Source organism: Nelusetta ayraudi, unplaced genomic scaffold (genome assembly GCF_046127955.1).
Source record: "Nelusetta ayraudi isolate G7.1 ecotype Tasmania unplaced genomic scaffold, CSIRO-AGI_Nayr_v1 ptg000013l, whole genome shotgun sequence".
NCBI lineage: Eukaryota > Metazoa > Chordata > Actinopteri > Tetraodontiformes > Monacanthidae > Nelusetta > Nelusetta ayraudi.
In genome coordinates, this window is record NW_027466063.1 from 4,162,398 (window position 1) to 4,185,000 (window position 22,603).

At 47.3% G+C, this 22,603-nt stretch overlaps 2 protein-coding genes across 6 annotated transcripts in view; both read left to right on the top strand.

The window, feature by feature from the left end:
- The window catches only part of agbl4 (AGBL carboxypeptidase 4), a 350,340-nt gene extending 328,407 nt beyond the window's left edge, over positions 1-21,933 (top strand). Inside the window, exons 11-14 of the mRNA XM_076022940.1 lie at positions 7,717-7,869; positions 11,518-11,680; positions 21,066-21,159; positions 21,279-21,933. Of these exons, the coding sequence (XP_075879055.1) occupies positions 7,717-7,869; positions 11,518-11,680; positions 21,066-21,159; positions 21,279-21,384 (516 nt within the window). The 3' untranslated portion in view covers positions 21,385-21,933. The remainder of the gene's footprint in view (positions 1-7,716; positions 7,870-11,517; positions 11,681-21,065; positions 21,160-21,278) is intronic.
- A 158-nt stretch (positions 21,934-22,091) lies between these two features.
- spata6 (spermatogenesis associated 6) overlaps positions 22,092-22,603 on the top strand; it is a 12,906-nt gene continuing 12,394 nt past the window's right edge. For 2 of the 5 annotated variants that reach the window (XM_076022931.1, XM_076022932.1), the window contains exon 1: positions 22,094-22,276. In XM_076022931.1, coding sequence (XP_075879046.1) covers positions 22,193-22,276 — 84 coding nt within the window. In that variant the 5' untranslated portion in view covers positions 22,094-22,192. Of the gene's footprint in view, positions 22,277-22,603 lie in introns of all 5 variants that reach the window. The other 3 variants (XM_076022930.1, XM_076022929.1, XM_076022928.1) reach the window with 3 other exon arrangements.

Sequence of the window (22,603 nt, forward strand, 5' to 3'; positions counted from 1 at the left end):
GGGGTGGTGGTGGTGGTGGGGGTGGTGGGGTGGGGGTGGTGGTGGCGAGAGGAAGAGGAAAGGAGGGAAACAAATGGACCCATCTCCTTCCTAAAGCGTTGCTTCTCCGGCCCATTTATCAAAAAGTGGGGAAGAGGAATTCTTTTTGATTGGCTGATTACCAGAGGCATTCATCACCGGCCAGCACATCGCCACCAATTTGACACTGCCATTTTGGATAATTTGTTGGGCTGGGATGACAAAGAGGTCATTGTTGCCTTGGCTCCCGCGCGACCTTTTATAATATTAGGAAATTAATTTTCAATCTGAAACAAACGTATTAGATCCTGTCACGGCGCCGAGATGAATTTCTGCACCTTGAAATCCTCCCTGCGGCTGCGGCTGCGGCTGCAGCGGCGGCGGCGGCTCGCAGGCTCCTTTTCTATTTATTTTGCTCTGTTCAACTGGTCAAATCTGCTTCTCTGCATGAAGCCCGGGATCTCTGTGTGTCTCTGCGTGGCGCGATGTGACAGTGTGTTTGTGCGTGCGTGCGCGTCTCTTTTTTTTCCCCTCCCCCCCTCTGCCCCCCCATCGGTTCTCCCCCGACGTGCGTCGTCCTCTGGTGTCAGCCGAGCATTTCTGATCCATTTCTGAGATTTACGGCCAATTTTACCCCATCATCCCTGCGTCGTCTCAATCCCTCCATCATCCCTGCCTTTATTCTGCCTCAGTTTGAAGCTAATTCGACACTTTTCACAGGAAAATACAGATGGAGCCCTTGCATTCCAGCAATTTTTATGCTTTTTTGCCTCCCCTCTCTCCCCAGCCGCAGTTCACAGGGCTTTATCTTTTTACATAACAGTTTGGAGACGATTTCTTCTTCTTTCTTCTACCCCGCCTCTTCATCCCGCTGTCTAATCATCTCCCTTTCTCCTGGTAAACCCCCCCCCCCCCCTCCTCCATCTCCACTGGCCCAGCCCACCAGCCCAAACAGCTGTGGTACTAACAGGCCGGAAAGCGGAGGGCTGACTGTGCCCGTTCAGCCTGATTACAAGTCACCTCTGTGTTGGTAAACAGACAAATATCACCGTCGGTTTGATGGCGGCGCGGAAAGACGGAGGGACGGAGGGGGAGGAGAGGGTTGGAGGTGGTGGTGGTGGTGGTGGTGGTGGAGGCTCAGCCAGGCAGACGGAGGCAGCGTTTGCCATCATTTACTCTCACCCATGAAGCAGGTCATGCCATCTGCCATGTTCTGTCATTTATACATCATTAGAGGGTCACTGCCCAGGTGCCCCCGCCACCTGAAATAGCTGCTGTAACTAATGAAACGTCTGCAAGGGAAGAGAGCACCTCCTGCTTCCGTCTCCACCCATGCGTGCAAGTGTGCGTGTGTGTATGTGGGTGGGGTGATGGGTGTGGGAGGTGGGGGGGAGGGGAAAAAAAGTTTGGCTCTGTTTGGAGCGTCGAGCTCCAAATTCTTCCGAGGGAAAGAAGCAAAAAGAGTCGACGGGTTTGATGACGTTCGATCCCGCCGGTGGCGATGAGCCTCGACTGTTAGCGTGTCCTGCTAGCCAACTCGCTGGTTAGCCTCTGCTAGCCTACAGTAGCCTGGCAGAGTGCGACCGTGGGACTTTTCCTCCCAAATAACTTTTCAGGAGATTCATGGAATGTGATAGCTTATAAGCTTAAGCCGGCTAACGGTGGCAGTTCTGCTCAAAATACTTAAAAGAAAGTATTTATATGACTCCCAACATGACATATGGCTAGTTACTGTTTTCACATGGGGAGGAGGTTTGGAATATTTCACATTTCCAAACCGGATTGTTTCATTCATCGGCCTCCCACTTCCAGTTCCTCAGCCGTCGGAGACTCAGAGAGCCTGGACGATTTCCTCTCCTCCTCTAGTTCTACTTCCCTCTTAAAGCCCTCCTGGGAACTTCGAGGAAACGATTTTTTAACATTCTGAACAAGCGCCTCTGTTCTGTTCCAACTAGAGCTCGACGCTGACAGAAACCCACTCTCACATTTAGAAAACAGCGGCTGACAGGAAATGAGTCGGAAAGACTTTGACCTCTGCCTGAGCTAAATGATTTTCAAACAACAACAGCAGCAACAAATCCGCTCGTGTCATCTCCTCACCCTGCACTGCTGCTACGCCAACTTTCACAAGCAGAGCAGCGGCAGACAGTGTTTTCTGAGTGCTTCTTCAGTCAAAGACCTGCAGGATGATGTTGCCCGAGTGGATCCTCCGCATGAGGAAAAACCACGTCCGCCCTCCCACATGGCATCACAGGCCTAATTCAAACGTGTCGCGGGATGAAACGCGTTGGGTGGCCGCAGACTTGAGCTTCCTTCTCCTGAACATGCAGCACTTTTGTCTTCCCCCTCTGCTCCAGAAGGTATAGTGCTGATGAAGAGCTTTATTCAGGAGCTTGTAATCCTGCTTCAATCAGCTCTTTTCCCCTTTCTGGGTAAAGATAAGCAGACGTTTATGGTCCTCAACGGCACACACACACACACACACACACACACACACACACACACACACACACACAAGCACATCCCTCTAATTAATATTCAGGAGATAAGTACTTGTCGGACAAAATTCATTCGTTTGACCTTCCAGGTTTTACACTAAACTGCGTGCGGCCGATGTAAGTTCAGCGCAAGTTGAGCGGCGTTCCCTGGAGTTCTCGCGGCTTTCGTTTCTCTCTGAGCGCTTTAAGTTGGACAGCTCGCTCCTTCCCCCCCGCCCACCCCACATTCCTCCAGCTCGCCACCCTCACCCTCTCTCTCTCTCTCTCTCTCTCTCTCTCTCTCTCCCTCGCTTTCAAATTGTCTCCTGACTTTCATTCGGCAGCCTCTGTTTCTTAATTGCCCTTAATTGCTTAATTACAATTTCAAATGAACAATTCTGGAGGTCAGAGCGGGCTGTTAATTGACGCATCAATCACACGGTGGGGCCTTCAGAAGCGCCTGGCGCTGATTGACAGGGCATTAAGCGAGCGTTGCGGTGAAGCCTGGACATGACATTGTGTGGGCTCCATGCTCGTTGCTGCTGAGAGTTTTTTTCTTCTTCTTCTTCTTCTTCTTCTTTTTTTAATTCCCACCGTCCTTCATGTGGCAGGACACGGCGAGCACAGATGAAAGAGAATTTTTGGTTTGTGTTGTTTCACTTAGTACAATGAGGAAGTGGCCGCTCGGCTTTACAAGCAAAAGTTTCTGTGAACTCGTCTGAGGCAAGAATTGTAAAAAATAACGTGATGTTTATTTCAAGAAGAAAACTTTTACGTCCTCGGCTCGGATGCCACCAGATTGTTTGGGTTTCCTTTGTGTTTGGCAGCTGACACCAGCTGCTCTGGCAAAGTTCATCCAAGGGTCTGAGAGCTGTTGGCATAGTTTCCCTGCACTGTCTCTGCTAAATGTGCAGAGCAGTGAACATGTTTAAGACTGAAGAAGTAAATGTGGGTCAAACAGCTTTCCAAGGGCTCGTATTGTTGTGTCATCTTATTTTTTTTAAGCCCTTCTCATTTACAATTCATTTACTCAATTACAGTGTTTCTTCTTCATAGTGTTTAGTGCCAGACAGCTAGGTGGCGATAGATCTCCTGCCAGATACCACAGAAGAACTTTGTTGTTGGTTTTGCTGTGGCAGTTGGTTGGAATCAAAGGAAGCATAAAAAATAAAAAATAAAAACTTTGGCGAACCAGATTTTGAAACCTCCTTGAGTTGCCGCCTAGTGTCACATTGAAAATGAAACAACAGAACAACCATGTGCATTTTCCTTGTCATGCAAAATGCTCTGCTTCATTTCTGCACGTTGCACACATGGACAATAAGAAGAAGGTCCACGTGTACTTGTGTGGTTTTCACAGTTTATTTTTGTCTTCCAACCTCGGCTACCTGTCGTACACACCGGCATTTGCTTCGCAAAAATCTTCTCCAATCGGCGATCGGTAGCCCGAGCAGCATCAGGACCCCCCCCCTACCCCCCTGTCAGCTACAGGTGTCCTACAGGTGCCCATGTGCAATACACAAATATTCAATTCCACGCCAAAGCCTACCCTCTACCATTGCCGGTGAAACAAAAACACTGCAGCAATTGGAAATAATAATGAAATAAAAACAAATCAAATGCAATCATTAAGTACTGTCCATAATAAAAACTATGGGCCCCACACTTGGCTAAAGTTTCTAAATTCTTAACTTTAAGTACATTTTTCAAGAAAACAAAATCTTCTCCTTTCTGACTCAAATCGCTGTTTGTGTGCGGACTAAAGGTCAACAGGCGCAAAGGTGTGTTTTGAACACCGTTGTGTTGACGTGGCCTTAAATCCCTCATCATAAAGCTTTTCCCTGCGGACCCCGCGGGTCATCAGAAAGGTCATCTGTAGAACATCCAGCCAGTTTTAGTTGAATGTTACTGACATGAAAACACTTTGTTGAGCAGCAGTATCTGCTTTATTTCATTTCATTTATTCATTTATTTCTTTTTTTTTCTTTTTTTTACTGTGCATCCATCATTTGATGCCGCTTGCCAAAATTCTAGTTTTACATTTTGGGAAAGGGACCAAGAGAAAAGATGACAAGTTGTTTCAGGTGTTATAGAATTTTCCAGCATCCTGCCTCTGATAAACACCAAACAGGGAGGGCTTTTGGTTTTCCAGACGGTGTTTGCGTCGACTCCACTCAGGACCACAGATTAATAACATAACCACACTTTTAAATTTGTAATTCCCTGTGCCTCCACCAATCTGCTCCTTCCCGGGTGAGCCGTGTGTGAAGGGCCCCTAGTGTCCTGGTGACCGAGACCCTCACCCTCAACCTCATCAAACACTTGGCAGAATCAGAGTTGTGGGAGGGTGGGGGGGACGTTGGTGGTGGGGGGTGAAATCCCTGCAGTGATGCTGCCGGCAAAGAAAAAAAAAAATGATGTGCAAAGTGGAACACCCCCCCCACACACACACAGCCTGTCACGGAGCGACTTTATTCCCTGCTTATTATTGAAAACGGGAGGCTAACGCGTGTCCTCCCGGTGCGTCTGCCGCTTCCTGGGACTCAGGGTCACTCTATTGGACAGGTCCATTGAGTGCAGGCGCCGTGGACGCATGATCAATGAGCTGCCGCTTTGCCTGCGTGTTCCCGCGCCTGTCCTGCCTCCCTCCCGGCTGATCATTATCCAGGTTTTCCTCGCAGACTTCCTCCCCGGGTTAACCGTTGCTTCGGCGTCTTTACTCCTCCTGACGGAGCTGCTGAACGCCCCCCCTACCCCCACGTCCCTTCTCCCCCACCACCACCACCACCATGCCCTCGTAACCCCCCCCACACACACCACACACACACAGATACCTCCCCTCATCTGCTTCTTCTTTATCCTGCTTTTCTCTTCACCTTCTTTCCTTTCATCCCTCCCCTCTGTCTTTATCCCCCGCATATATTCACCCTCCCTTCCTCCTCCCTCCCTCCCTCACACCGCCGCTGTTCACTTGACTGCCTTCAGCTCTCTTTTTTTTCCTCTTCCCTTTCGCTCTCCTCTCACTTCTTTTTTTGTGTATTTTGTATGTGTTTTTCCCCCCCCTGCTCTCTTGCACTGTCCTCCTCCTCCACCTCCTACTCCTCCTCCTCCTCCTCTTCTACCTTCTCCCTGCTGCTGCTGCTGCGGCTCCTCTCCTCTGGGGCTCCATCCATCAGGTTGTCGGGGGCTGCTAGCGGCTGACTCCCAGCCACCATATTTCACCGCCAGCCAGCCAAGCAGCTGACAGCACAGCCACCGCCAGGAAATTGCTTTGGCTGTGAGTGGAATTTCAAAAGCAGGCACTGCGTCGCCGGGGCCGCCCGAGCACCGCATGGCGCTCTCTCTCGCTCTCTCTCTCTCTCTCTCTCTCTCTCACTCTCTCATTCTTTCTATCTCTCCCTCCCTCTCTCTCTCTCACACCCTCTGCCCTGTCAATCTCCCCCTTCCTCTCTCCGCACATCTCTATGTCTCTCACTATCTCCCTCTGCCTCACTCTCTTTTTGTCTTTATGTACTTATTTCCTCTCCTTGCCACCCCGTCGCTGTGTGTTTTTCTATTTCCCCCCCCACACATACACACACACACGCTGTCACAAATCCACATGCATCCTCTCCGCTCCATCTTTCCTCAGTCCCTCTCTCCTGCCCTCCTCTCCTCCTCTCTTCCTCTCTTCCACTATCTCTTTCTCTGTGCCTCCATCATCCCCTTCTTTCCTTCCTCTCCTCCTCTTTACAACCCACGGGGAACAAGGTGTGGCGCTGAATGTGTGATGAGAGGCAGAGAGCAAAGGGTAGGGTGGGAGGGAGGGAGGGAGGGAGGGAGGAAGGCGGATGGTAAAAAAAGAAAAAAAGCAGGATGAGGGAGAATGGGAGTTAAAAGGTGGCAGACGGAGGCAGAGCGGAGCGATGCTGATTGGTGCTGCTCCTGAATTAAGGGGCAGACGAGTGGTGAGGGTCTCGTATCGCTGCCCACTGTCAGAACCACTTTAGGATCAATGAGGTCTGGAGGTTTTGGCTAAGTGAGGCCACTTTGCCCATAATCCTGCCATTCTCAGGTTCCAGTTGTACAGTCTGGGTTAGTAGGCCTTTGTTATTTTTTTCTCCCCCTTTTTTTTTTTCTAAGACAAATCGCTAAATACACGGGTTGGAGAATTGAATCAATCGATTCCTAGGCTGCCCGGTGCAAATGCAAGCAGGGCTGCAAACAGACTGGCTGGTGAAGTTGAAGCTGAGTTACAAAGAGCTAAATCTGGCTGTGCGTTGCACTTACATGGTCAAAAAAATTAGACGCAAAGGCCTGCAAAAGAGTTAGAGAAAAAGAAAGAGCAATCTTGATTTTTTTTTTTTTCTGATTGTTATTGAGCTGTGAAGAGAATTTCATATTTTTATTCATAAAACATAAAAGCGTGCACAACCTCCATCCACCAGACGTGAACCAGATTGTTTCCACGGTTGGGTTTAATGGTTAATGTTTTTTTGTTTTTTTTGAAACTACAAATCAGCAAATCTTGCAAACAATAAGTGTTTACCAGTAAATGCCTGAAACGCAGGCTCCATCGGCTCAGAACTCCAATAATCCTGAATCTCTTCTGATATGCCACAGTGAGCAGAGAGTCGCGTGTCTGTGTGTGTGTGTCTGTGTGTGTATGTGTGTGTGTGTGTGTGTGTGTGTGTGTGTGTGTGTGTGTGCGTGCGTGCGTGTGTGTTTGACTGTTTCTGTTGCATGGAAAACAAATCTTATCAAATTCATTTTCCTCAGTTACACTAGGAAGAGAAAAGGGGATTTCATGCTCAGCGTGAGGTCAGTATTAGCCTGATAGGAGCATGTGATGAATCTTTGACATTCACGTGTACCTGGGTGTGTGTGTGCGCACGTGTGTGTGTGTGTGTGTGTGTGTGGGTTCACACCATCCTCTGACTGTGGGTGTGCCCTTCAGAAGGACAGTCTGATTGAAGCTGTGTGTGGGTGGTTGGCTCCTCTCAGCTTGTAAACATATTCTCAGGCCCTGGCGTCTGGAGGGTTCATGTTCTCCCCCAATGGGTGACAGTCTCACCCCAGCACGGCCTCCCCAGAGCAAAGAGAGGCGCTTAAATCCCAGTGGGGTTCGCCGGCGTGCGCCGCTAACGCTGTCGGGGAGAAAAAAAAAGTCCCATTTTCTCCGCTGACCTCCTGTTTTTTTTTTTTTTGTTTCTCTTTTCATCCTCTGGTTTCCTCCTTCCAGACGGTGAGCTTGGAGTTCTACATCGACGTCCACGCCCACTCCACCATGCTCAACGGCTTCATGTATGGCAACGTGTTCGAGGAGGAGGAGCGCGTCCAGAGGCAGGCTGTCTTCCCCAGGCTGCTGTGCCAGAACGCACCCGACTTCTCCTTTGTGAGTCTCTCCAACACACACCGCGACGTGCACGGGGGGACGCCAGCCGAGGCAGCCTTGGATATGCAAATCCAGCCGTTTCCAAAACCCCGGGACAAGCTCAGGGTAGCGTAGGTGAAATAGTTCTGACTGGTTAGACGGTGCAACCTGCTGCAGAGGGCGCCTTCCTGTTGTTCAGGATGGATTCAAGGCGAGGTGTTGATTGAGGGTGAATAAAAAACACCTGCTTCCGTTTTTTTTTTTTTTTTCACAATGGAAAAAAAAGGTGCTCGCAGACTGCATGTATTAATTAGAAATACATTGTGCACACAGCGTGAATGTAAACATTAGCTCGCAGGTGGTGCTGAATTATTTGTGGACGGAGGTTTAAAAAAAAAAAGCGCGTGTTCCAGCTGTGCCAAAAGAGTTTAACCTTGACCACAAAGCGGAGGACGTCGTGGGGGCTGATGGGGGCTGAAGATGAAAGACAAACTTTATAAATCCTGACAATAGCAAGCTAAAAGGTATGAATTATGTAAAATGTTACGCCGATAATTCACTACCAGGTAGATCCTGCATGCAAACCGGGGCGCCTCTCAAAAAAAAAAATGCCGGCCGTGGAAGTGGAAGTCCTTGAGGAGGAAAGATATGAAGGCAAATTATGTATAAGGAAAAGCCTGCACACACCACACACACACACACACATACACTCTTCATTCCCCAGTGCACTCATATACGTGGGACTCCATTGGGGTGCATGAACACTGTCAAAAAGACATATGTGTAACTTTAATAATTCATATTCATGGATTTGCAGCATTTAAAATTGCCTGTGTTTCGCACAGTATTAGCAGGAAATCTAGCAGCTATAGACTGCAGAACATGTATGCAACAAATTCTTCACTACCAACATCAATTCTGTTTTGTGAGTACCAGAAGAAGTGTTGTTGAATGACATCACTGAAGTAGTTTGTTTGTTTGTTTGTTTGTTTGTTTGTCATTTTTAAATGGGTGTTCTATTAGCAGATTTCTGGAACTCATAAAGTTAGCGTTTTAGCTGGCAAGCTAATGGTATTCATTGACCAGTAACGGAGCTTGGTGACGTCAATGGTGATTAAGTCATTGGAGTCAAAGTGGATTGACCTTGACCCTGACCTTGAAGAAAGATATATAACACATAACTCTTTCTCAAAAGTTAGTCCACTGCTTCCATACATCTAGCAGCCAATAGCATCTCTGACCTCTCACCACAGCAGAGGCCAGAGCAGGCGTTCCTTGAAGTGATCCTCTTTCGACCAGGAGGATAAAAGCACTGCGGCGTCCAATTCTGCCGCCTTCACGATTTACCACCTTGCAGTTGCTTCCTAGTTTAGGGCCGAGCTCCCGCCTCCTGGAATCGCTGCTTGAGGCTGAACACCTCTCAGATTGGGAACTTTCACAACCACAGCTTCCACAGGACGAGGACGGAGGGCTTAATCAGAGACAACACAAAGGAATACGGAAGCGTGGAAATCGTCCATTCGGTGATAATGACCCTCGTCCGCTCAGCCGCGCGAGAACAATCTAATGGCACGTTTTCATACGGACACTTGATTCGCCCCGGCCGTCGACGGTGCACTTAGCGCCGTCGACTCTCCCCGCAACCTTCCTTTTGTCGGCCCGGCTTTGACATTTCATGAGAGAGCCATTTACACACATCATAAAGAATAACCTTTATGGCCCATTTAGACCAGGCGCCAAACCTGGGAAACCAGGAGCGAACCACCGTGTACAGAAATGTCACCGATAGTCAGTGTCTATACGCTATGCAGTGTAAAAGGAGGATGTGTAAAGGAGAAAAGAGAAGGGGAGGGATAAAAAAAAAAAAAAAAAAAAGCTATTTCTGGAGAATTTCCCCCTCCCAGCACTGCTCTCTGCTCTCTGTGCTGCCGGTGTGACAGCCGGCCCAAGGGTCACCTCCCCTCCCCGCGCTTTTGTCCCCTCTGCCCATTCAGCAGCACCTAAAGCCCAGCGCTTGCAGCAGCACAACACAATCATGGCATAAAAAATAAAAAAATAAAAAACTCCCGGCGGTGGCCGCCGACTCTGCATTTCGGGGGCGATGGCAACTCTCGCCGCCACCGCCGCAGCAGCACAGTGGAGTGACAGTAAATGGAAACTTTATGGGGTTTTTTTATCCCCCTCCTTCCCCTCCGCTCTCCTCCCAAGACGCCGTCACATTTGTGTAGTAAAGCTGACACACACAGAAACCCAGAATAGACTTCTTTTTTTTTCTTCTTCTTCTTCTTCTTCTTCTTCTTCTCCTTCTTCTCCCATTTCCTCTCCGGTAGCCGTTCGCAGCAGATTGGCGTGTTAATCGTGCAGAATGAGCCCGCGCAAATAAGCTGTTGTGCCCTTCATAATTTGTCCTGGATGTTAATGAGAAACTATTCTCTCGGTATTAAGGCTTTTTACTGATGTCAGCCAATATTGGCAGTTGCTGCAGCCCCCCCCCCCCTTTCCCGCCCTACCCCTCCCCCCCCTTATTAATTAGCAAGGAAGCGGTCAAATCAAATTGTGATTCAGATGTGCATTTCAGAGCCGGATGGATTTATTACAGCCAGTGCAAAAAAGAAAAGAAAAAAAAAGAGGTTTGTTCAGCTTTCGGCCTGGTAGTTAGTGAACAGTTGGACCATGCAGGGTTTCACTGACTTAGGCTGCAAAATGTTTAGCAAATAGCTCTGTTTGTATTAGATATTTGTACCATTTATTGTGTTGTATCTATGGATGTTATGTTGGAACCACAGCTAAACCCACAATGTGCCAATTCTAATGGGGTGATTCCAGACCAACAGAAACATATATTTATAATAATAACAATAATAATAATAATAATAATAATAATAATAATAATAATAATAACAGTAGTAGTAATACTGTTTCTATCAGGCTGTAGATAACCAAAGACAACTGGTCTTATATTACATTAAATGCAATAAAAGCTGATGTTCCGGCGACTGAACACTGCATCTAATTGGCTTCTGAATCAGGCAAGATTATGGAAAAACTGTGACCGTTTTGAAAGTCTGAGGAAATAGATCCCTGTGACTTATTGCCAACGATGACATAATAACTCAGCATCCAATTGTCCATTTACCCACATATCTGGACAGATCAGCGTTTCATTGCTCTCACCCGCTCTATCTGCCTTTTCAATAACATTTATATTATTTCACCGCTGGGGAAAAAAAAAAAAAAAAACTCATTTGTGCACTAAGCTGCTCATGTTTGTTTGTTCCTGACCCCTGACTTGGCTGAGGTCACGGCTGTCAGAAATCAGGTGTGAGGGCTTGGCCGGTGCTTCTGACGTCCTGATGTGTTCTTCTTCTCCGGAACATGTAACTGGGATCATTTGTGAGGAGAAAAAACAAAAGCGAGCAAGCTAAAAAGCTTCTTACTTTTCTCCATTTTCTGATATATATGACAATAAGGTTTTTTAAATACCAGACACCATGATGTCAGGTATTTAAAACACCTTATTGCCTTGTAGCGAAGAAGATGGAGAAAAGTAGTGATAACAGAAAAGTAAAAAATAATTAACTTCCGCGCTAAAATAAGGTCCTTGTGTGTGTGTGTGTGTGTGTGTGTGTGTGTGTGTGTGTGTACTGTTGTGTTTCCCCCTCCTTGCAGTCCAACACGTCCTTCAACCGGGACGTGGTGAAGGCCGGGACGGGCCGGCGTTTCCTGGGCGGCCTGCTGGACGACACGTCCTACTGCTACACTCTGGAGGTGTCCTTCTACAGCTACATGACGGCGGGCAGCACCGCGCCAGTGCCCTACACCGAAGAGACGTGTATCCTTTACCACGCGCACACGCTGGAAATAAATGGAAATAATGTATGCATGAGGAAAATAAAAGCTTGCACTAGATAAATAAGTTACCTTTGGCCTCTACAAGTACGTATATGTATAGAAGTACTTATATGAATTAAATATTTATGCAAGTTTTTACTTTATTTTATTTTATTTTATTTTCCTGATGTATGTACATCACATCACATTATTTTTGGCTGACTGTATTCTAATTTGTGACGCAGTGGCGCAGTGGTTAGCGCCGTCGCCTCACACTAAGAGGGTCATGGGTTCAATTCCCGGCCTGGGACCTTTCTGTGTGGAGTTTACATGCTCTCCCTGTGTCCAAAAAAATACATGGAAGGTGGATTGGGAACTCTAAAGTGTGTGTGAATGGTTGTTTGCCGATGAACTGGCGACTTGTCCAGGGTGTCACCCAGCCATCGTGCTGTGACAGCTGGGAGAGGCTCCAGCAGACCCTGAGTGCAGGAAGAAGCGGGTATTGAAAATGGATGGATGGATGTTCTGATGCTTACCTGCATGTTCATGGTCTTATTTATCTTTCTGTTTTCTTTCTTTCTTTTTAACATGTTCAAAACTAAACTAAATCCACTAAGCTAAGCTAACCTTTCTGAGGGGAGGCAACGATTGGCCGAGGCGCTGTCCCTGCAGGCGATTGATCCGGCCGACATTAGAGAGCTTTCATTCCGAGTCGTCTCGCTTCTAGTCGCAACTATATGTGTTTTTTGTGCGTGCGCACCTGGTGACGTGCGTTCTGCAGAGAATCATGTTGCCTATTTGTTGCCCGTTGTTGCGACAGATGTGCGGCGACAGAACAGGGGCGTTGCGGCAACGTCTTATTGATTTCGCTTACAAAAAGAGAGGAGGAGAGAGAGAAAAAAGGAGCATGGTGTCGCTTTTGATTGCGGTAAACAATGGAACAATGGAGGGGGGGCGGGGGGGGGCGACGTGATCCCCGTCAAATACGATCCCGCGCTCGCACACGTACACGCATCACCGCGAGGGGACGAAACCCAGGGAAGGTCACAGGTGCTGTGACGGGGAGGAAGTTTTCCTTTGGCTGACCTTCTCCGGGGCTGAAGAGCCCCCCCGAGGGGCGGACGCAGGGTCCTGATCTCAGCGATAGAGAGAGTGAGGAGAGGAGGTGGGAAGAGATTTCCAGAGAACGATAAGGACCCTACATATGAAAAGTATGTGCTCTGCTGTAGACGCTCTCCTCTCTGGAGGGGTTGGAGGAGGGGGGCGGGGAGGGTGTTCGCCCGAGTGTGTGCGCGCGTGTGTGTGTAGACGTAGCCTCAGTGCCCTCTAGTGTGAGGAGGAGGCACAAGCTTTTCCCAGCGTGTTCGAGGAAACTCTTTCAAGAGGAGGTGTGCGTTCACGACTTTCAGGATGTGTTTTTTTCCCCTGAACTTGTCAGTCTGTGTCGCTCAATATTTTTGCAAAACTCTGCCCTGTGACCTGTCAGTTCAGTGCCCAGAGACCCTTCACATCCTTCACTACTCCTAAAGTATGTGCTGAAAGAAATGACCAGGAACCCCTCTGCCCTTGTGATGTCATAAAGGGCATGTTCCTTCTTCAAGATTAGTGAAGGTGTTATTCATCTATTGATTAAGTATGTGCTTATTATATAAGCTTTGCTTCATTCAGCCCCTTCTCGAACTTGCACTTTATCTTTTTTTTTTTGTGTTGTTGCATATATTGACTTTTTTTTACTCGCCAAATAAAAACCAAATCAAATCAAAACACCTTCAGCCAGGTCTTTGTTCAGCCCAGCAGGTAAAATAGGCAGTTTTTCTGGATGCTTCGAATGTGCAAAGCTTCTCCACTGCACACCAACATGCAACATGAGACTTTTTAACAGGACAATTTAACCCAACTAGCTAGAACTTGTGTGTGTGTGTGTGTGTGTGTGTGTGTGTGTGTGTGTGTGTGTGTGTGTGTGGGTGTGTGTGTGTGTGTGTGTGTGCACGCAGTAGTGGCCGTTCATCCAGAAGGTCAAAAACTCGGCCCTTTTGAGAGGACTCGACCGTTTTCTTGTCCTCCGTCTGACACTGTGTGTGTGAGTGTGATGTGCTAGTGGCAGGAGGGGCCTCTCCGCGGGTTGGGCAGCGCGCAGCACGGGGACCCGGTGTATGGTGGAGATTGGGGTCAGCCAGGTTGAAGGAACCAACCATGTCGCTTTCCATGCCCCAGCGGTCAGCTCGATGGAGCGTGTAAATCATCAACAGAGACCTTTAGCATTTCCACCCCACCCCTCCACCTCTCTCACCTGATGCACGTGCACGTGGGCACACACACACACACACGCGTGCACGCAGGCAAAACTAAAGCATGACAAATGAATAACCTGGAAACTTTTTTTCTGTCTCTCTCCACCCTCCAAAGCGAGCCGCCCTCACCCTTTAATCCACTGCTGTGACTCGTCGCCACCAAAATTGAAATCTTAACCTTTCCCTACCGGCCGAGACGTTTGTCGCAGCTTGACCGCGTACAGAACTCGGCGTCCCCGCGTGTGCGGTGTGTGCCCGTCTGAATGTTCTTTTTTTTTTCTCTCTCTCTCTCTCTCTCTCTCTCCCTCTCTCCCTCTCTCTCTGATGTCCTCCTCTGTCCTCTGCTCCGTCCTTCCCTCTCATCTCATCACCAAGAACATAACGGCTCATTATATCGTTTACTCAAGCTGAGAATCCTCTTCTCTCAAACAGCAGGGACAATCTCTAGTGTTCCTACGTCTTCTCTTTGCCCTCTACTCATTTAAGTGTGTGTGTGTGTGTGTGTGTGTGTGTGTGTGTGTTCGCGTTCCGCTCTTTGAACCAACCTGATTCGACATGTACATTTGTTTCCCTTTTTATTTGTATTTTTTTTGCATGCGTCACATGTCACATCTCTCAGAACTGCAATGAAAGATCTCAGCCTCTCATCTTCCCGCCAGTCCCTCCCCCCAAGTTCTCATTGTACCACTGCATTCTGGGATGGAAGGATGGACTCTGAAGCTGAAACTAGAAAAAAAAAAAAAAAAAAGGGAGGGGTGGTGGGAGCGGTTCAACGTTCCTAGAATCTGGGACCTCGTTCAAATCTCAGCGTGACGTTTTCCGTTCCGCTTGTGAAGGTGCGCACAGGCCCGCGTACCTGGAGAGAGGTGTGTGCGTGCATGTGTTTGTGTGTGTGTGTATTTGTTTAATGTGCCGGAGACAAAATGTTCCCTGCAACTCGGGAGAAACGATTCAATAACTTCAGGAAGTCATTCAGCATGGCCTCCCCAGAAGGTTTGGCTCATGTTTACCTCACACCGACTGGAGCTTTTGCATTTCTGTGTCACGGGCCAAACTCCTAATGTCTCCGATTATCTGCATCCAAGAACATCCCGTTCGTTTCCTCACGAGGGCTGTTTGTGTGAATAATAAAGGTGCAGCTGATTGGCAAAGTTGCGTCTTCGGATCATCGGCGGGAGCGACCGGCCTCGCGTGGGCGTTGCGTTCCTGTGTGTTTGCGTCGCGCTCTCACGCACTGTTACACACCTATTTTCGAGATGCGTCGCGCGACGCCTGCCTGCCAGAGCGCTGACACCCCAGACGGGCACCTCACCGTAACAGTGGGACACTCTGTGAGTGCCAGGGCTGCCAGGGAAACACAGCATGCATCAGCGACCCTGACACTCGCCAGACAGAATGCAAATGGAGCGGCTCGGAGGCAAAGCGCGCGGCATCATGCACATCGTATCACACGGGCAGGGCGACGCGCAAACACACATGCACACAGTCAGTGCGATGAAGTCGATGCGCATGGAGATTCAAAGATAAACGTTGCCGCCCAAGATAAGAAAAAAGACCAGAGGGGAAAAATATTGCAACAGGTGAATATCCATCCTATTTTCTTTCACAACCTGTCCAGACACTTTTGGGTCCAGGCGGTGTACCAGTCACCGGGGGCAACACAGAGAAGCAAATAATTCGCACTTATAGCCTCATGTGCATGTACTTGGACTGTGTGTTGGGGGGGGAGGGGGCTGGAGAACCAGTGAAGAACCAGCAGTGAACTTTGCTAGAAGTTGTCAGTGCTACTCACTGCACCGCCCCAATGTTTTCAACTGCGTCTGCAGCAACGGAGAAGGTTTTCAGCCCACTTGAACTCGCATCTTTCTTCCACCAGCTGCGATGTCAGGAGCAAATCAGGGAACCCCGACTAGATCCATCTTCTGAGTTGCTGCAGGAACACGGTGCGGCAGCTGCGGCCGTTTGAAGAAGTTAAACTGGCCTGAAGTTTGAGTTCTTGAGTGGAATATAAAGTAATACCTGGAGCTTCTGGGAGTTGATGGGCAGCAGAGCTGAGGCTGAGCGGTTAGCGGCACGCAGCTGAGGTTCGCGCTCAAACCATGTGGGTTATTAGCTGGAACACTGATGGCATGTGGGAATGAGTTTTCCAGAGGAATTGTGTTAACTAGGAACGTCTTTGGAAGCGGCTGCGTTGCTGGTCCGCGATTAAGTCGCCGAAACGGCTGAACTGTTTTCCGGTCGTGGCCAAATTAAATCTCCACCAGCTCCAATCGACTCGAAACACTGTGTGCCGTTTATACCTGCTGCAGTCGCGCGATTGAACGCTATTATTGAAAGTAATAAATTCAGGATTAATAACTTTTTTTTTCTCTAAACCACAAAATTATCGGAATTCTTGTAAACAAGCACAATAATTGGACGGCGAAAAATAGCATTCATTTTCATTTCTCAGAGCAGCTTAGAAGAGTCTCTCTGTGAGCGCGCTGTCGGGAAAAGAAAGGGGGGAGGGGAGGCCTTTGTCGGGCTGCCTTCAGTTTTCTGTCTCCTTGGTGGTGACAGTTATTTCTGGCAAGGATTTAAATCACGCCTTGTTTGTCCCTCTGGGCTACAGGGACGTGAGGTCTTTAAGTCCGGCCAATCGCTTCTGGGGACAAAAACGTCCCTTTCTGTATTGCTGTTGTTGACCGGCCCCTTAATTAGCATTGATAATTAGCCGAGTGCGTGTCAGCGCGGTGACAGTCGCTGTCAGCAGCCCCATATTGATGGCCCCGGACGTCCCCTCGCTCGTCTCCTTGTTAACTCCTGTACGATCTGAGCTGCATTCTCCGCGTGTCTTGTCCCTTTATACCACTCGCGGGGGCCTCGTTGTCTGATCGTCACCCCGTCCGTCTGTCTGCCAGGACGCGGGGTGCACGAGGGACACGGGGGAAAGGGTGGAGGGACGCTAAATGCCGCGCTGACAGTAAACAGCTGCGGCAAACAAGGGACAACGTCCCCGCGTCTCTTTTTGTGTCTGGCGCCGCCTCGTACCTTGTCCATGCTTGAGCTGCCGTGCCCTTGAGCCGGGATAATGACCCGCTATTGATTGGACAAGGCCGGATCGAGATGTTAAAGAGCGCACCTCCCACGCGTCAGTGAGTGACAGGGCCGAGACGCAGCATCCTCCTGAAAAGTGGACTTTATCGGGCATCGCGCAAGGTTGATGGCAGGGTTGTCAGGGTCGCGTTGAGGGAAGTTCCGAAAGAAGCCCAAAGCTGATGAGCTCTTTCGAAATACTTCAACTGCCACCCGCTTTTCGTCATGCTAGCCCGCAACCCACCCACTGTTCCCTGGCTCTCATGCTAGTAATGTGTAGATCGATACTAAAATATTAATACTTCCAATACCAGATCTTTATGTTCTACAATCGATTGTGATCGACATTGGATACCTAAGTAATTCATAGTAATGTAAAACATTAATAGGACCAAAGTGGAAAGTAACTAAACTACTCAGATCTTGTCAAAATGACACACTGTTGGGGAACTACTTTTTCTTCCACCTGGCTGTGTGTAATGCCTAAGAACTGCAGCACGTTGAGCACACAGTGCCAGATGCTGATGCCAGGCCAAGACAGATGCCTCTGGTGGAGACCTTTGGTACTGCAGACAGGAACTGCTTATTGCAGAGGGAGAAAAATGTGCAAACAATTGTTGCTGTTGGAATTATGAAATACGTAACACAATAGATTTAATTCAATTTCAATCAAAATGGATAATATAGACTTGGTGACATTCAATTATACTGAGCAATTGTGATAAAACAGCCTTAGTAAAATTTGAATATATACACACTAGATAATATGGATAAAAATAAAATCTAATTTGTGAATATTTCCATTATTATTGACAATTAGTCTAATTTATTTTGATTGTTAAATGTAGCTACCAACAAACCTATGCAATTATTGTGGCATTTATTTATTTGATTAAACATTTTTCTGCCATTTCCAATTTGAGTCACCTAGTATTCTAAAACAGCAAGTGTTTGTGTCCCTTTAGTTATTTAGTTATATGGAGAGACTGTAAATGGTTGAATCTAAATAAGATTAAGCGTTCAGTGCAGCGTAGCCCCATCATATCAAGTTTCGGTATTGGATCAGTATCGCCGATACCAGCCTAAATTTTACTCAGTATCGATTGGGGAGAAAATCACCATCTCATCCGCATCACTTCCTCCGTTCCCCCCGCCACCACGGTTTTCCCCGGCAACGGGCCAGACAGCAGCTGGGACATCCTCAAGCTCCGCCGCCGACCGTGCGTTCGCTCCGTGCATCGAGTTCTCCTTCACAAGCCGACCGTCCATCACACGGCCTGCTGTAATAGACGGCGAGTCGTGACAAGCCAAGCTGAGAGGGCCATCTGCGCGCGGTGGGGTCCAGGAGATATTTTTGTCACTGCGAGCGCGGCCGGCCAAAGAGCCCAGGAGGAGTGGCAGCACGCTCGGCTGACGGAAGAGCAGGAGGGAGGAAAAACAAGCAGCAAACTATCCTGATGTGTCAGGATGAAGTTGTCAGGGATGCACTGCATGGACTTCAATCAAAGTGTGTATCACTTTCACCAAGTACCTTCATAGCGGCATATAGTTGAGTGCTATCACTTAGTGATGGTTGATACAACCTTTTCCGATCCGATACTGAATAAAATTCTGGCTCGTATTAGTGATACCGATCCAATTTCATTTAGATTCAGCTGTGTATAGTCTGTAACAATAACTAAGTACAAACACTTTTTTATAATGTGTTTTTTATAGTACTGAAATTGGCAGTAAAATATTGAATTAAGTAAATAAATGCTACAATAATTGCACAGGTCTGCCTATACCTACATTTAGCTGTTAGAGCAAAATTGACTGATTGTCAATAATAATTTGTCACCATGGCTCTCTTAACACAATTGTTCTGTATAATTCACTGACCCAGTCTATTCTTTAATAGTAGTATTTCAATGGAAATGTTAAATGCCAGTGATGCCGATGGTCCCCTGATATGCCTCCACCTGGAGGTCTGTGCGGGGGTTTTGTAGGACAGTAACAACGTATTAATAGGGTTCTGGCACACACATCACAGCCCTTTACAAGAATGTAGTCAAATAACTCCGGTGAATTCTTACATTTCCATATGGCGCCGTCATATGGTTCTTAATGTATGCATATATTTTGTCTACATTTTTTTTTTTTTTAGTCGTCTTCAACAAAGGCTCTCTGCTCTAAGCGCTTCTCCCAGTGCACAGCTGCACCATTAGATGTTATCATAGCTTGACAATTTGGGGGCCGTATAAAACTAGTGTGCGTTAAAGTGAGCATAAAAGCACTATACCAAAGGACGCAACCTTAGTCTGTTTATTTGTACTTTTTTTTCCCCTCCACAACCTAATCAGCATCATCAGCCTTGCTGTAATGAGACAGACTGTGGGGCCGTGTGCACACGCACGCACGCACACACACACAAAGTCTGGTCTGATGCAGGTCTCGCAGACAAACAGCCAGATGGGATGTAAACATAGACTCTGGATTCATGTGGAGAGCGTTGCCATCAGCCTGCCGAGTGAAGAATGAAGTCCTGTGCAGACTCGCGATCGCACACCCTCCAAAGGCCAAGGTGACACACTCGCCACAGAGGGGAGCGCTCGCATATTTACCGGTCCAACTTTGCAGGTGTAACCCTGCATCTGTGTTTCCCCGCTTGCGTTTCTGGGAAGTTTCCCGCTTGGCAACTTAACAAAAGGAAGGAACAGGATTTTATGCAGAACAGAACATTTGACGACACGAGAAGTTGGAAAGTACACAAATAACAGAGTAGCCGTCGTTTGGAAGGAGAAAAGAATCACTTTCTGTGTGTCAGTCCCTTCAATCATCCATTTGTGACAAATAGATAGTCCAGCGGATGACAGTCCGTATCTGAGTATCTACAAGGTAATGACGGGGAAAGAGACAGATTACGTCTCTGTGTTGTTCCATCATGTCCCAGCGTGGTGAGGGATGGAGGTTTCTGAAGACGTCGCTACCTTAAGATGTAAGAAAAATGAAATTGGGAGTGTTTTTGTTGGTGTTATTGTTGTTGCAATCTAGAGTGCGTGAACACTGTCAGTACGTATTTTTCATAGAAGGAAAGTGATGATGAATACAAGTTTTGAAGGCCAAGTTGATTGATTAGTTTACCGATGTTTTCAGTTCTACAGCCAAGTGGCTCATTCGGTTTCCTTAAATAGAATCTCTCCCCTCGCTGGAACCTGTTTTCCTTATACCCACTGCTGGTGATTGGAAACATTGTGGTTCTGCACTTCATTATCTCAACCTGATTGTCACCACGACTTGTGCCGCCGGCCTAATGATTACACGCTTGGCAACAGCACCTCTACAGACGCTCAGCTGTTTTCTAAGCAGCAGAGAGGATATTGATATTGGACATTCAACCCCCAGTTTAAATAAGATTGCCATGTGAGATTCACGCCCGCGCCATTCAGGCGGCCGAGGTGAGTGACGTGGCTGACTGAGGCTCAATGAATTCAGTCAGAAGTCAGCGTGTTATACCTTTAGAAATGAACCCAATTATTTCCTCAGTCACTGTTTGTTATCTGACGATATACTGGACTACAATGGATGATTCTAAGCTCAAAGCCGTATTTTGTTTTTCCTTCTTGGACTGACTCTTGAAATATGTCTTCCATGGGAATACAAACACAATTTTCACCCTCATCACCATCTGCTTCACATTCTTAGGTGCCCCCTTTTTTCTCTTCTATTCAATTTACTATTTTAATAATGTTATTGTGAATTTGACACAGCACAATATGCTTATTAGGTCATCACACAGCTAACATGCAAGTCGAATGTTATTTACTCAAGCAGCTGACAAAGAAAATGTATCAGTTGAGGTAGATTGTGTAATCCAATTATAATAATATAAACGTATTTGTACTTCTGGCTTTATTTCTGATTATGTTTCTGTCTCTTTTTACATTCCAACTAGTGGCATAATTCAGTTTAAAATTGTCAATACAGGAAATGTTTCAGCCTGTTCATCATCATGTTGATCTTTAACTCCCCTCATATCAGACATGAAACTGGGCAGGAATGTGGCTCGCACCTTCCTGGATTACTACAAACAGAGCAACCTCATAAAGGACAACATACTAACTCACATTCAAAGGTGGGTGTTTTCACACTGATGCTGCACACTTTAAAAATGTGAATGCAATAACTACTCTTGTATCCTGAACTGTAATGCTCATGCCAGTCATTCCAATTGATTTGTTTTTTTATTTGCAGTCCTGAGGTGAAGCCCCACACAGGTGACGGTAATGGAAAGGGCAAAGGTGTCGGCAGAGACGCTGCCGACGGAGAGCGGGAGAAGAGCCAGGGTGTCAGGCACTAGACAGCTGGACCGACAGACGCAGACTGAGCATGTATAAAATGGGAAGCACCATAGCAGGAGGATTCTTCACACTTCATTGCCTCAAGAAGCTCCACATCTCCCATGCTATAAAGAGCTATTTTCACACGTTTGCAACAGCAGGCTGACTGGTACTTCCAGGATGAAAACCCAGAGCAAGTTTTCAGCGTGATTTTACTTAAAACAACAAAGTCTGTTTGACTTCCAAATGTGAACTGTTAACTACTTGGACTGACATTTAATCACTGGCTTCTGTTCTGCAGCTCTACCAATGTACATACGGAAATGCATGCCTTCCTGCTGTAAATTCTTTTATTTATTGAAGTTTTTAGCACATCAAAATGTTTTGAAATATGTCTCCCAACGTAGGGTGACCAGGTGTCCCTTTTTTGCGGGACTCAACAGGATTTTTTTATTCCACATATGGACGCTGCATTTGAATTTTAGTGGAATTTGCATGATTCTTGCGCAAGACTGCGAGTAAACTTGGCAAGGCCGTTGTCACATGGATGGTTAAAGGCAATAAAGTTCTTTTCAGTTTGTCATTACTCTAGTATTTTGGTTCTCCAGTGGCTGTAAACAATAGGTCATATTTTACGCTTTATTGGTCCGACTGCAATTTAGCTGAACTTTTTCATGAGATAAATGAAAAACTTCTCCATCCCAGAAGTAATCCACGTGACGTCACATCCGCTTTCGACGACTGCCGGCTGTGTGTGTGTGCGTGTGTGTGCGTGCGTGTCTGTATGTGGTCTGGCTGCTATGACGACAACTTTTGAGAGTCGGGTGAATGGAATCACGCAGGAGGAAGCCTCTCGTTTCAAAAGTGTCCCAGAGGTGTTTGAAGTGCACCGTTTACCTGGACATTTATAAAGTAAGTCATCACTGTTGACGTTGACGCGTTGCAGCGCAGCACACGCTCACAAGCTAGCGTCATATATCATCCTCCCCAAACAAACCTTATCACAATCAAGAGAGTCAAGCCGCTATGCTAACCGACGGCTGAGATTTTAAACGTCTCTGCGCTGTGTAGTTCGCTTGGAAGTCAACTGTAAACGACGACTAGCTGCAGCTTTCAGCCTCTTCGTTGACAGGCTGTCGCAAAGTTAGGGACCGTCAGTGAATAATGTGTGTGACGAGCCTACCGTGTTTTTTTTGTTTTTGTTTTTTTTTTTTGTGTGTGTTTTATATATATATATAT